General features: G+C 41.9%; 1 protein-coding gene across 4 annotated transcripts in view; it reads left to right on the top strand.

The window, feature by feature from the left end:
- RNF144B (ring finger protein 144B) overlaps positions 1 to 15,474 on the top strand; it is a 45,678-nt gene that overhangs the window by 18,280 nt on the left and 11,924 nt on the right. For all 4 annotated transcript variants that reach the window (XM_077353044.1, XM_077353045.1, XM_077353043.1 and 1 more), the window contains one exon: positions 10,661 to 10,765. In XM_077353044.1, the coding sequence (XP_077209159.1) occupies positions 10,661 to 10,765 (105 nt within the window). The remainder of the gene's footprint in view (positions 1 to 10,660; positions 10,766 to 15,474) is intronic.

The following is a 15,474-nucleotide window of genomic DNA, read 5'->3' as shown; positions in this document are numbered from 1 at the left end:
GAGTTTGAGTTGTAGGGAATAGTCTTTTTTTATTCTCTGAAATGTCCTTAAGATCCTTAAATATCATCTAAGCAATTAAAAAAATAGCTGTAGATGTATGTAGCATTGCTGAAATGACTTTTAATCATTTGGAGTTCTTTTGCCTATATTTTTGCTTTTAAAACTGGAGGTACAGTGGGCAACTTAGTTTCTTCTGTGGTAACAAGCAGTCCATTTGAAAAGAACATGTTACATTGTGCAGTCTCATGGAATTTCCCCACATTTTTCTCTTAGGAGTTCAGTCAGAAGCCTTGGGCACCCAGCCAATGTCTAGCAATTAGCCTCAATGACCCTGGAGGGTCTTTGTTTACAAACAAGGTTTAACACTGCTGTGGAATATGACTGTGTCTTTTAGGACTAGATTCTAGTAGCACCTTAGAGTCCAACAAGATGTGCAGGGTATGAGTTTTGGAGAGTCAAAGCTCCCTTCTTCAGATAACTTGTCCAATATTATCCTTCATCCTTAAGAATTCAAGTGATATCTTTTTTGAATGGTTATGGGAAAAGGTGAATAAGCAATGAAGGATTTCAGTTCAAAGAACTCAACTGGAAAGTAAACTTGAAACATTAGAAAGTGCATTTACATAGTTTTACATAGTCCTCACTTTAAAGTATGTTTTCTAGGTTAAAAAAAATATTGAACCAACCCGAAATATTGAACCAACGCAAAGGTATAGGGGAAGATAATAAGCTGAAATATCAAACATGTGCATATGACTCTGTGTGCCCGAAAGCTGTAACTAAATCTGAGCCTCAGGCAAGAATTTAAGATTTCAGCCCCCTATACCAGGCTTTCTCAGCCCAGGGTTTTCAGAAACCCTGGGGTTTCTTGATGCACCTGGAAGGATTTCCTGAATGGGTGGGAGTTAAAGTAACAAATTTTAAAAATATATTAAAATTATTGGGTTATATTGACCATATATTGTCATGCCAATGGCCAATGATGGGTCTATACGGGGTGGGAAGGGGAGAGGCCCTGGGTGGGCATGTACACAGCTATGCTTCTCAAGCATATTCTGCATGATGGCGCCACTTCTGGGGTTTCTTGAAGCCTGAAGAATGTTTCAGGGGTTTCTCAATGGTAAAAAAGCTGAGAAAGTCTGCTCTATAATTTTATACTAGTTATTTTGGTTAATAGAAAAATAACAAGAAATGATTTCATTTATTTTTATCATAAGATCTGCATTCGCAGTCAACTAATACACAAGTCAGTTTTTATTTAACTTACTATTTAAAAACACAACATTCAATTACATCAGCTACAACCATTTTTACAATTGCACTTGTGCTTTCAATGACATTAACATGAAACACATGTTTTTATTTTTAAAATCTACTTGCTGCCAGAGAACCAGAGCCATCTAGCTCAATCTCGTTTCTATTTTAAATGTTCTCTGATGCCAAAAACAAGCAACTGGTAGCCTTAAAGTGAATGGATGGAGTGGGGGAGCAGGCAGTGTGGAACCATGAATGTATACTATTTATTTATTTATTTATTTATTTATTTATTAGATTTTTATACCACCCTCCCATAAGGCTCAGGGCAGTTTACATATAAGGTCGCAGGGTAGTACATGGTACGACCTAAGCATATAACATAGTCAGGAATGACATCAATAATAATCCCAACAGTGGTTTTAAATTAAAATAATTTCAATGGTTTGATCAACAATAATATAACCAGAAAGACAACTTAGATAAATCCCCCAGAGAGGTCAGACTGGTTCAGGCCATGGAGGAGGTATCTGAGGGGGACCTGTGGATGTTATTGGGTTGGTCGGTCTCAGGCAACGCAGTGGTAGTTGGGACCTAGTGGGGCTGGTAGGGCAAAGGGCAGCGTGCTGGCAGAGTTTAAATGGACAAGAGAGAGAAGCACCAGGCTGCTTAAATAAATAAAACAGTTTTATTTGGAAGAGAACAAACAACTTTGTATAGAAACAGAGGAGAGAGAGAGACCTAAGTAGCTGTTCAGCTGTTCATTCATCCATTCTCTCTGTTGGCCCTGGAGGCCATCAGGGAAGTCTCCTATTGAGCCAATAAGGACAATGGATGAGATTTTTTGAAAAACATCAGAAAATTTATAATCTCACTGTCCTAAATATACATCTCCTCCGATGCTCCTTTTCTCCGTATGTCTTTGAATTATGTACAGTATGGAGCTTACATATTCCAACGCAGCCAATGGTGGGCCACAGCCAGCAGAAATGATGGACAGAAGCAAAGCAAATTAATTCAGATTTTGTCCCATCTTTGTCTCTTGCACACAGTAATCAGTTTCTTAACAGAGAACATTTAAATGAATTTAAGAGACTCTTAGTTCAGGAGGCTTGTATGCTGATGTACTTGACTCAGTGCAAGCCTATTGGTCTTAGGCTGGGGTCTTATTCCCCTTAGGCTGGGGTCTATTCAATGGTCTTAGGCTGGGGCAACCCTCGACCATCTCTATCCACAACTACCAACCCAACTACTTCATAATACTCCCCAGTTAGATTTCTGTCTCAGTTTTGAACTTTGTTTCTTTCATAGAAGAAAAAGAAGAGTTGGTTCTTATATGCCGCTTTTCTCTACCCGGAGTATCAAAGCGGCTTACAGTCGCCTTCCCTTTCCTCTCCCCACAACAGACACCCTGTGAGGTAGGAGAGGCTGAGAGAGCCCTGATATCACTGCTCGGTCTGAACAGCTTTATCAGTGTTGTGGCGAGCCCAAGGTCACCCAGCTGGCTGCATAGTTAAATAAACTATGTCCTAAAAAGCTGCAGACTGTGATTCTGTGCACGCTTACTTGAGAACAAAACCTACTGGCTTGAGAGTCAAAAAGAGGCTGGGCAGGGGGAACAGTAAGTCCTATGTAGAATTACTGTTGTCTAAGCCCATTAATTTAGTGGACTTATAGACTGAATAAACTCTGCACAGGTTCCTACCCTTTATTCCAGCAATATTCCATCTGAAGAAATTAGCTTCCTTTACCGAAACTGTTTGTAACTTATGCTTGATAGTGCAAGAACATAATATTGTCTAATCCAGTGGTTCTTAACTGCGCCCGCCCCGTTACCCCTACAGCAGGGGCTGGGTGGCGTGCGTGCTCGTGTGTGTGCGCGTGTGCAGATGCGGCAGTGCACATGCACAGATGCCACAGTCGCTCTCACTGTAGGGGATGTGGAGTCGTGGCAGAGGTGGCCAGAGCGGCGGTGGTGTGGTGCTGTCCTCCTCTATGCCGCCTCGGAACTTACCGAGCCATTGCCGAGGAGGCTAGCGTCACAGGAGTGGTGGTGGCAGTGGCAGCATACCGCTGGCTTCCTCCGCACCTTGGTGAGCTCCGAGGCAGCACAGAGGAGGACAGCGCCATGGTGCCGCCGCACCCCCCTGTGAAAGGACAAATATATACTGTATCAAAATCTATATATATATGTTAATGACTTTGCCAAAGAGTAAGTTTTTAAGTAAAACAAAGAGATGACTTCTAGAGTTCTCATGTGATAGCCAAACTCTGGAACTTTGGTTCTATGTGCCCTATGAATTAATGACCATCCAAATGTCCTGGCCTCTCTCAGGTTGCAAGACTGTGGCTTGTTTTGTTGAGCCAGTCTGTCTAATCTCATTTGTGTTTTTTGGGGGGAGTTTATTTTTGGCCATTTCAGTGAAGCCTATTTACCACTTCCCATCTGAGGTATGCTGACTTTAACTCACTCGTTTTTGTGAAAGCAAAAGCACTTCAACAAATTACTTGAATTGCAGGGGGTGAAAAACCTCTTTTTTTGCTGCAGCCTTTCAAAATACACAGCGACGATGTGCACCAAAGGGTTGCTGGAATTGTACATGTATGTTTGTGCACCTTTAGTGCGGACCCTAAACAAAAACTTATTCCAATTTGTTGGTAAATTTTTGCCTCCATCTTCCAGTTTATCACATCAGAATTAAGATCTTTTCAAAAATGTCCCTCCTTACCTCATATCATCTACAAATACAATATAAAATAAATAAATGTTATATTTCTTTTAAGTTATTAAGGAATTATTATATTAAGTAGTATTGGGCCTATGACAGATCCCTGCTGTATTTTATTTCAGAGGTGGTGGAGACCTAACAAATCAAAGGTTAAATCATGTTTCCTTTTTGTTTGTGATACACGAAACTTCTGTAGCACATTGTGCACCATCTGGAGTACTGCATTCACACATTCAGTTGCACATTCTTGCCTGTTGTGTTGTTGTGAAACAATGTACAAGCATTTGCAAATGCATTTTCCTATGTGGACAAACCAATCTAGTTGTGAATAACAGCTGGAGGGTAGCAAGGGTACAATATTGTTCACAGTATGAATAGAGAGTACATATTGCAGTGCAGGCAGGACTGTGGGCATGGTCAGTTCTGATTTCTTGTGGACAGGAAATTGTTACTTCCAACCTGTAAGAAATAGGAGATGCTGCTTATATAGAATCAGATCATGATTCTCCTCAAGCCAGTAAACTTAGCATCTGTAAATAGGGTTTCCAGGTCAATGTAGCGTTACCCAAGAGTGATGTCAGCAATGTCAGGGGGCAAAACTCTGTTTTTTTTGACAAAAACTCTATGGCAGAATTAGCTTCTTACCATAGAGTTTTGCCTAGAAATCAGAGTATTGCCCCCTTCCCCAAAGTCAGTGACATTTCTGTGTCACATCCAGGTGATCAGCAAATCGTGTTTCCTTCCTGCGTCTTCCATCTCCATGCCTGGTAAGTTGTCTTGGTTTCTGAGAGCCTTAAAATGTGGGGAGAGGCTCCAAATGGGAAATCCTCAGGCGCCAACTGGGGCATTATCTGTGAAGAAGAATTTGGAAAGATAATTTGTACTTTAGTTGCAAGATCTTTGTAATTCTTCTGCTTGGTAGACATACCTATCAGTTACATATCTGTTACTACAGCCTCTCTCTTCTTTGACAACCGTGAACTCTGGGTCAGAATAACATCTGGAATAGATTATCTTGCCTTGAAAAAACCCTACAAGGTTACCATAAGTCAGCTGTGTCTTGATGGCAAAAACAAACCAAAAAAGGAAAAAAAACTACAGTTCTAGTGGCATGGGGAATAATTGTGAGCAACAAAGAGAAAAGGAATGTGCACATCCTAAAATTGTTGTGCTCTAAAAGGGACACTAGGTAATTTATCACAAATTCACAGTATGGTGTACAGTTGATAATATAAAGTACTGTATATACTCATGTATAAGCTGAGTTTTTCAGCACAGTATTCACATTGAAAAAGTCCTCCTCGGCTTATACGTGGATATATACGATAACTGAACTAACAGCCTACTCCCACATTGCTTCTGCAAACCTCCTGCAAGCTGAAGCTTGCTTGCTCTGGCTGCTTGTAGGACAGCAATGGTTTGAGTGAGAGACTCTGATCTTTTTTTCCCTTTTGCCTTTACTTCTTCCAAACTATTCTTTTGGTTTCTGTGGGTGGGGTGGGGTAAGATGGGTTTTGGGGGTGCTTTGGGATTTACTGTTTCTCCTAATATTTATTTCTTCTTTTTTCTGAGGGGCAGCATTGTTTGCCTTTTCTTCTTGTGGTTGTGTTTCTTTTAAAAGTTGATTTTTACAGTTCTTTCTTTCAGTGTTGAGTTTTACAGTTCTTTGTTTCAGTGTTTTGTTGTGGGGGGGGGCACTGTAGCTAGAGTAGTCCATTCTCCCAGTTTGGTAGCTGTTGTACTTGTTGTAGGAGGTTGCCAACTTTTATTATTACTATTACTATTACTATTACTATTACTATTACTATTACTATTACTATTACTATTACTATTACTATTACTATTACTATTACTATTACTATTACTATTACTATTACTATTACTATTACTATTACTATTACTATTACTATTATATTTGTTTCCTGCCACTCCCTTACAGCTCGCGGCGGGTTACAGTGTCTTAAAATCCCCATTAAACCCCTATTAAAAGACATAAAACAGTACCGGCATGGCGGAGATCAGTGAACTCAACTCCCCCCCCTCCCACTACTGGCGGGTGGAGAGGAGGTCCTGATGATGTTTACTTCAGGTCCCAAATCCCGGGGGGGGCGTAGATCTATCTTACCAGCCCCGGCCTCAACCATACCCCTTTGGGTGCTGTTGTTCTGCTCTGGTTCACTGGCCCTCTTTTGTACACAGAGCTAGTTTACTGTTTTTGAAATAAATATTCAAAAACATTTAACCTACTGGTGGCTCAATTAATGTACATTTACCAGTAGCTGCTGCATTCCCCACCCTCGGCTTATATGCGAGTCAATAAGTTTGCCCAGATTTTGTGATAAAATTAGGTGACTCGGCTTATATGCGGGTCGGCTTATATGCAAGTATATATGGTATGTAAACTAATAGGCTTAACAGGAAAAGGAGGCTGGATTATCATCCAGTATTCAAATGAGTAGCTGTGTTGGTCTGAAGTAGCGCAATAAAATCAGAGTCCAGTGGCACCTTTAAGATCAACAAAGATTTATTCAGGGCATGAGGAAGAGTGCTTGCACTCGAAAGCTCAGACCTTGAATAAATCTTTGTTGATCTTAAAGGTACTATTGGACTCCGATTTTATCATCCAGTATTCAGTTTGCTTATAAGGCACAGGATTCCATTCTGGCTTGTTGACAACTTTCAACCGTCAAGGTTAGATCAGGAAGATTGTGTTTTTATCTGTTACTGCCTTATTGAATGATCACAGTGCTGGTATATAATTGAGCTATGCACAGTAATGTGAGAAAGGGCTTCTTGCATTTCATTGCTTTTTGATCAGCTCCTTGCTATTTTCCCCCCTCTCATGCATGTCAGATGGGTATTTGCTGACTGAGATCATACTTCAAGTATCTAGGGAAGTGGTCTCAAATGCATGAAAGCTTATGCCACAATAATTCTGTCATTTATAGTGCCTGAAAGCTTCCTCTTGCTTTATTGCCCCAAGTCCCTTTTAAAATTAAATGATATTTTGCACTGAGTCGGCATTCTCTGTTGTGAACACTAAGAAATCTACCACATACTTGTGGAATCCCACTGAAAACAGTGTTTGTGCTGCCTCCTGTTATGCCGAAAAGAGGAGGCCAGTCTTGTTTGAAAACTAGCTATAATTTTATCTTTTAGCTAATAGGCAGCTGTTGTGTATCTAGATGGCCATGGGATGATTCATTCTTCTCAGAATAGCCTAGGATTTTAGAAGCATACCAAGTAATTGCAATGAAAAATATAGCAAAGAAAAAGTTTGTGTCATCAAATTGGTAGATGGAGTTTTGTAACAGAATAGAATTTTCTCATTTTAGACTTAGACCTGTTATGTAGGGATGTTTTCCTTCACTTTCACCATGGATGTCTGTTGAGTTTTTGTTATTCTGCACTGATTTTTCTCAATTTGCTTTCTGGTCACTATTTACACAGATTTTCTGATAATGTGTTTATACTGCTTTCCCCCTTGTTTTACTTCCAAGCTGAAGGTAATTCAGAAGCATACAGATTCCCTTGGTTCCCTCCCACCCTTTTGTTGTCCCTTTTAGATCTGTACCTTTCACCCTTCTTCTTCCTTCATTGGTGTACAAACTCCATTTCTCCCTCATTTTAAATTTGTTATTTTTATTTTACATGTAGAATGAGTCTAACGATATGAGACTATTTCTAGTCTTGAATCTCTGAATTAAAACAATAACAGAAGGGATAGCTTAAAAGGAGCTGTGCAAGGTTTAGTTCCCTGCTGGTATTGACTTGGTAATTGAAGGGGATGCAAATGATAGTGTCCCCAGTGCAAAAAAAAGAAAAAAAAAAGGATTTCAGTGGCGCATGCAAACAAAATAAGGGGGAGGGGAATTATTAGCACACACTGAAATTGACATGGGATTTAAAGATAGAGACACTGGGATGGGAAACCTAAAGCTTGAAACAGTTTCCCTTTAATGCTTTAGTTAATAAAATAGGGAAGAACCATTTTGGCAGTCTCTGGAAGATTAACATTAAAATGGCCTCTGAGCCGTAGGGACCCTGTACAAACTGCTGAATTTACTTACTTATTGCCCAACTTATTGCTAGCTGGCTTATGGCGGGTTACAATACTTAAAACCCCACAATAAAACACATAACATCCCCCTCTAATAAAATCACAACAGCACTTCCACCCACTTCTCCACACTCAATGCACCTCCTTTATCCATCCCATGCCTTAGGGAAAGAAGAAAATATGGGGGTCAGACTATTGTCCCAGCTGTGGCAAAGGGGGGGTCACTTGGGTTTGATCCATTTGGAGGACAGAAGGCAATCTGCACAGAACAGGCTCTAAAAAAACTGCCAAGACCATGCATAGTGTGCAGCATAGAACAAGATAATCAAAAAGAGAAAACTACACAAATTTGCAGTGAAGGATAGCATTACTATATGGTTGCATTAGGCATCAATGGAAATGCCCCCCTTTTTTCATGTTAGTGGTACATGACCAAAAAAGGTTTCCAGAGCTTCTGCCATAGAACTCCTCCCCCATACAAATAGCAGCCCTGTGCAAAGCATGTTAGTGTTTCAGCCAACTTTGCGCAGTTGCGTGCGCACATACGCACAAGTTGCAAACAATCACTGCTTGCAATGTCAGTGTCAGTGGGATCTACCATGCATTCTGTACATTCAACATCTTTCCATATATTATGAGGTCATGTGACCCTTTTTCATTTTTCATAGTGGCCAATAACACAGCACAGAGCACTCAGTGATATGGAAAATGGAGCTTCTTGCTGCTTGTCAGTTTTTTAAAAGAAAAGTCTTGTCAATTTCAACATTGAGTTTTCCCCTTTTGCCTTTATTCCTTTCTGTTCCCTTTCATTCAAGGAACTAATGGTAAAATGCAAAACCTGAACCATGAGGCCTTAAATGGAAGGCACTTCCACCAGTGACTTTCCAAGAAATAAAATCACTAATTTACCAGTTAAAATCTGGGAAGGCCCCTGGCTTGGATGGAATTCCTAGATCTAGAATCCAAAGTCAAGATTAGAGATTTACTGCTCTGAAAATCTGCAGTAAGATGGGCCTTGGACTAATTTTAATGTGTATGTGGGTGAACTGGACAAATGGGAACATACGCAATGCACTCAGCTTGTTTTAAGCGACTTATGTAAAAAGTCTAAAACTACAGAACATTCCGAGCAATGTTTCTGAAAATTGTACAGCAAACAGTAGGCAGATGAACTTGTAGCTTCTTTCCTTAATAGAAAGTCATCTTGCATAGTTATCCAAAAACTCACAACAATATCTAATAGTTACTTTCAGATATGTTTAATCAGGAGCAGGCCCCAGGAGGCTAACATTGTACTTAAGAGTATGCTTTGTTTAACAAATTTGCTGTGTGTGTGTGTGTTAAATGCTGTCAAGCTGCTTCCAAGTGGCAGCAAAGACTCCCCAGAGCTACCTTTTGGTGGGATGGAGGGGAGGAGGACGCAGTGCAGGTGTCTTAATGTTGCAGCACCAGGCACGCTGCAAGCAGCAGTGCGGCCAGCTAGTGTGATGGGCGGGGCCAGTGGCGCTGTCTTAAATAGTGCCACGTGCTGGGCCTCAGCCTCTTTGCCTCGCGCTTGAGCCGGGGGAGCTAAGTTGGTTTGCACCCTTTGGCCTCTTCTCATTTTGCGTCGTTTCCCAGATTAGAAACATCCAAGAATGAAGGGGATCCGTGTTTCCCAGTGGGAAATAGCGATGGACCACAAGGGGCCTTGGATATGGGCAACAGCCAGCGGGCTGCATAGGCCAGGCACTACATCGTGTTATTCCCTCCTCCATGGGAGATTGTTTTGAATAAAATAGCTGTGGCCATATTTTAAGCCATATCTGTGTCCTGTAGTCCTTGCCAAAATACCTGGCTTCCTACCCACCAACTGACGTTGACTACAAATGAATGACATTGCAAAGAAGCACTGTGACTTCTTTGAATCCTACCTGGGTCCTCTTTTTGTCATGAAAACGATCACTTCCGTAGTTGTAGCCAGCTTTCACTATTGATTTTGTTCAAGAAATGTTCTAATTTTTTTTTAAACCCTAATGTACAATTTGTACTAACTTGGGAATTAAATCCTGTGGGCATGGACAAATCTTGTCCATTTGCAACAGGGATGGAATTGCAGTAGGCAGGTTTTATGAAGAGAGAAGCTTCTAGCCACCTCAGTCTAAGGACTTTCCTGCTAAACTGCGTAACTGCTTATGCTGCAGTTTGCTAAGAAAAGTGTGCCCTTGAAGCAAACAAAGGCCATATGCTCTTAGTCATTAGGTGAGAATGCTTGAATCAGGAATACACAAAGGGAGACCAGAAAAACAACAACAACAACAATAACCACCCCATGAACATTTTAATTAAAACACAATTGTTCTTTACCAATGCTTTTCAAGGCTGTGTACGGGGGGGGGGGGGTTAACCCAGAAAGATTGGACTGTCTGATTTGAAGAGACTAGTTCTGTAATGATTTTTCTGCCTTGAGTCCTTAAATTAATCTTCTCTCTCTAGCATAACTAGGAACGTTCTTGGGATTCCAGGTCAGCCAGTTAAGGCGCCCTGGGTGATGCCTCGGCTATGGCACCTCCTGTGTTAAATATGGGTTGTAACTGATTTGTATCTTTTTAATGTTTGTTCTCCTTCCCATGTTTAGTGCCTGAAACAGTACATGCAGCTGGCAATTCGTGAATCCTGTGGCTCTCCCATCACTTGTCCTGACCTGGTGTGCTTAAGCCGTGGGACTCTGCAAGAAACGGAGGTATCCACACTTGTCATCCTTCTTCTTCCTTTTAATCGTCTTTGTTCATTTACATAATGAATATATTAGACTGTTTCCTCCCCTTAATTACCTCTAATGACTACTTGGCAGGAGGCCCGCTTGACAGGGAAAACTAGCAACAGCCAGATGGTTTCCCTCTTGTTTTTCGTTTCCTGGGGAAATGTTTACTTGGCATCCAGAGGTCTCAGAACTGCCTGCTTAAGTCTGCAAGAGTTGCCTCTGAATGTCACCCATTCTCCTCCTCTAGTGGGGACCCGGGATACGTATGGCATGTGGGATGGTAAAATACAGGTTGGCAGAAATATGGCTTAATGGTAAAGTGGAGCTGTGTGAGAATTCTGTTAGAGAGAGTTGGTTGTAAATACCATGACCGCTTAAGGGAGGTGGGTGATGGTGCACACAAAGGTGTGTACGTGTCTTAGCAACAAATTGCTAAGGCTACCAACTTGAAAGTGTAAAGACTCAAAACAAAAAACCCCTCAGAAATCTGAAGGCCAAGAAGGAAAAAGACTACAGTGTCTTAACAGTCCATGCATATACTCCTTTTTAAGCACTAGCACAGGGGTGGCCAAACTGTGGCTCTCCAGATGTCCATGGATGACAGTTCCCATGAGCCCCTGCCAGCCTGTGCAGCACTGTAGTCCATGGACATCTGGAGAGCCACAGTTTGGCCATCCAACGAGCAAGTAGTTTCTATAGGGCTCACATGCCTCTGCTAGCTGCTTGTACTCCATTCTTGCATCTTCCTAGCCTTCCTTCCAGAAAGAACATTGAATTCTCAGTCTAGAACCAATTAATCATGAATATGATTGGCAACTCAGTCTGAATTACGCATTACTGCATAACTGCCCAACTGATTTGCACCTGGGGTAGCCCAGGCAAGCCCAATCCCATCAGAAGCTAAGCAGGGCTGACTGTGGCTACTATTTGGGTGGGAGACCTCCAAGGGTTTGGGTTACTCCAAGAAACACTAGGGGTTATGACATGGAGGCAGGCAATGGCGAACTGCTTCTGAATGTCCCTTGTCTGGCTGCCAGACGACCATCAGATCTCCTGGAGACACTACACACACCAAATGATGAATAAATAAATGCCCAAGCGGATCAAAGTGTGGCATGAGCACTCTCACACAACCACAGCTTTGTTCACTACCCATTCCTTGCTGAGCCAGTTGGGTTTTGTGAGTTGGCTCTTTCTTTCTTTAGCTTATTCACAGTTTGCCTTTTCACACTAACACTCAAGGCAGGCTACAAAGTACACACACGCACACAGAAAGAGAGAATGTAATCACATAGTACAAGACTAAGAAAACAGTACTAGGAATGCAAAACTGAGCAAAGCAAACACCACTGTAACCATACAGTATATGATACCACCCAAACTAGGCAATAACTAGGAAAACAAGATTAATTCTCCATGTGAGAAGCCAGCTTCCCAAGTCAGTGTAGTTAGAGCAATGCAGAATGTGGGACTACAAAGATATAAGCAATGCAGAGCCCCTTCCCACTCCCATATAAAGGCACCCAGCATGACGATTCTGACCAACTATGGATCAATTCCATTTCATAATGCCATCTTTATCATTTCTGTGTTGTACCTTTGTGAGATGATATTACCCTGAGGTAATACCCGCTGATTTCTTTAGCCAGGCTGTTTCTTTAGCTGATTTCTTTAGCCAGGTGGGAAGGTTCATGAAGGCCTGGCCTTCATAGAATAGAATCATAGAATCCTAGAGTTGGAAGAGGCCATACAGGCCATCACGCCCAACGCCCTGCTCAATGCAGGATCAGCCTAAAGCATCCTGGATCAGCTCCCCCCTCTCTGGCAGTCTTTAAGCAGTGGTTGGACAGATACTTGGTGTTTCTTCTACAGAGTTTACATTGATAGGAAAAAATGACAATAGTGGATTTCCCTTGTGAAGTGTGATGTGGAATTGCAGATAGCTAAAAGGAGGCATACCTACCAACACCTTCCCTACATTTCCCCAGTCGGTCTCATAGCTGTTGTGCCATAAAGTCTAGTGACACACAGTGGCTTCATTTATTTGGATGGGGTAATGTGAAAGGATATGTAATTAAGATATTTTGGTGGTCATTTACCAACCCACCTGGAATCTGATGTCTGGAGTCCATTTGGGGGTCACATCTCTCCTCTATTATCTTCCTTCTTCCATCCAAGGTAGCACAACTGAACTATTCCATTTGGGGAACAAAGAGGAGAATGCTCTCAACGAAGAAGAAGAAACACAACAAAATTTGAGTCCAATAGCATCTTTAAGACCAACAAAGATTTATTCAAGGCGTGAGCTTTCATGTGCATGTACAGTTCCTCAGATGGCTACCCACTTGAAAGAAGAAGACTGTTTACGCACTGGGAACTTCACTCCCCCAGCTCCCTGGAGGAGCACAAATCGGGGGCGGATGAGGTGCACCAGGCCAAATGCTCCCCCATGTGGGTGCAGGAAAGGGTGGGGCAACCTGCTACGACTAAAGCTCCAGCCTGCAGCCTGGCATGAAACCTCCAATGCGTAAACGGTCAAATGAAGTTAATCAGTTACTTCATTTTCTCTATGCAACTTTTCTTCCCTCTGCCCATTGCCTTCTGAGCAAGTTCTAAAGTAAATGCACCACAAGTCCTGACTTCAGCAAACTCTCCATTCACTTCTGTGAAGCACAAATGGGTGAAAGATCTGAGGAGTCATCATGATTTATAGGAATTGCAAGTGTCAGGTGTTAAGGCTGAGCTCCAGTTGCCACATTTTTGGTGGAGAGCAGGGTGGGGTAATCTATACCAGCTATTGCTCTGCTAATGTATATATGAAGCGTTAGTTGCCTTTCGCTGAAATTTCATCAGAAAACTGGTCCAAAGGATCATAGTCTGAGGAAGACTGCTTGCACTCGAAAACTCATGCCCTGAATAAATCTTTGATGGTCTTAAAGGTGCTGCTGGACTCTGATTTTATTGTGCTACCTCAGACCAACAAGGCTACCCATTTGAATCTGGTCCACAGTTTGTCATTTGTGTTGGCAATTTTCAAATGGGATTTTGTTTATAAAGCTCCAGAAACCTAGAGATCCATTTCAGTTAGCTAAGCAAGAGGGCACTTGAGGGTATGCATTAATGGGCCATTAATGTTTCCCTTAGTACTCTATGAGGCTAAGGATTGAATGGATAAACAGCTGAAGCATGTATTTAATGGCCCATGAATGATTGAATGCCATGGATTCTGTTCAGAGTTGTTATTCTGCTTGTATTTATGGTCTACATGGCATATGTGTTCCAGCTAGGGATAACAGCTCAAAGCAGAACAGGAACAATAGTAAGAAGTGAAGTGCTTAATATAACAAAGTTTTAACAAGCCTTTTAGGATTAACACCAAATGCTACCTCTGCTGCTTCACTCTGTATGCCTTCCCCAAGTTCTCTGTGTTGATTTACTCACTAACTATACCAGCCTTTCTCAACTAGGGTTTTGTGAAAACCTGGGGTTTCTTGACAACCCTGGAAGGGTTTTCCGGATGCGTAGGAGTTAATTATTTATAACATTTTAATATTTGTTTATCAGGTGATATGACCATACATGGACATGTTGACTCACACACTCCCTCCCAAAATGGCCAGTGATGGGCCTGGAGGGGGCGGGAAGGGGTGGGCCTGTAAACAGCTATGCTTCCCAACCATATTCTGCACAATTGCACGACTTCTGGAATTTCTCAAACCTGAAGAATGTTTCAGGGGTTTCTCAACAGTAAAAAAGTTGAGAAAGGCTGAACTATACAGTAAAATACTGCAGTAGACCTAGGGGCTCCAACCATTTGTGGGGAAGACAGTATGTATTGTTTGAGTCATGTTGGTCTGCAGTAGACCAGTTAGATTCAAGTCCAGTAGCAACTTGGAGACCAAGAAGACAACTCTTGTTTGTCTCTGAGATGCCACTGGACTTGAATCTAACCATTTGAGTTTGAAGCTGATATTCACATGACACACAAAACACAGGCTGGTCATTGAATGAGTTGCAGCTGAGTAAGAGTGGCCATTTATAGGCAAAACAGCCCAACTGCAAGTTATCATAGTCCTGCTGCACCTGGAGTACTGTGTGTGGTTCTGGAGGCCTCACTTGCCAAAGGATGTGGACAGAATGAAGTGGGTGCAGAACAGAGCAACAAGGATGATCTGGGGCCTGGGGACCAAGCCTTATGAAGAAAGGCCTGAGGAACTTGGGAATGTTCAGTCTGGAGAAGGGGTTGAGGGGGGATGTGGTTGCTCTCTCTAAGTATCTGAAAGGCTGTCATTTGGAGGAAAGCAAGGGTGTTTCCATTAACAGCAGAGGACACGACTTGCAATAATAGATTTAAATTATGGGTGGAAAGGTACCAGCTGGATATTAGCTGGAATTGGCTGCCTAGGGAGATGCTGAGCTCCCCCACACTGCTATTAGCTGATCCAGCATTGACCAGGAGGTTGGGCGAGATGACCTGCAATTCCTTTAAGCATCCTTAGAATGCTTAAACATTGATATTGGCTCCGGTATTACTTTTGTAACGTGAATATAATGAGCTTACTCCAAAGAAACAACCAAAAACATCTGTCTCTTTGATACAATGTTATATTTAATAAAAAGAGCAGGTTATTTTGTGGGAATTAAACTATTTGGTTTTCTACCCATCTCACTGTCTTCAAGAAGAATAG

Source organism: Paroedura picta, chromosome 9, assembly GCF_049243985.1.
Source record: "Paroedura picta isolate Pp20150507F chromosome 9, Ppicta_v3.0, whole genome shotgun sequence".
NCBI classification, from domain to species: Eukaryota; Metazoa; Chordata; class Lepidosauria; order Squamata; family Gekkonidae; genus Paroedura; species Paroedura picta.
The sequence above is the reverse complement of the archived record's forward strand: the minus strand, read 5'-3'. Positions and strand labels throughout refer to the sequence as shown.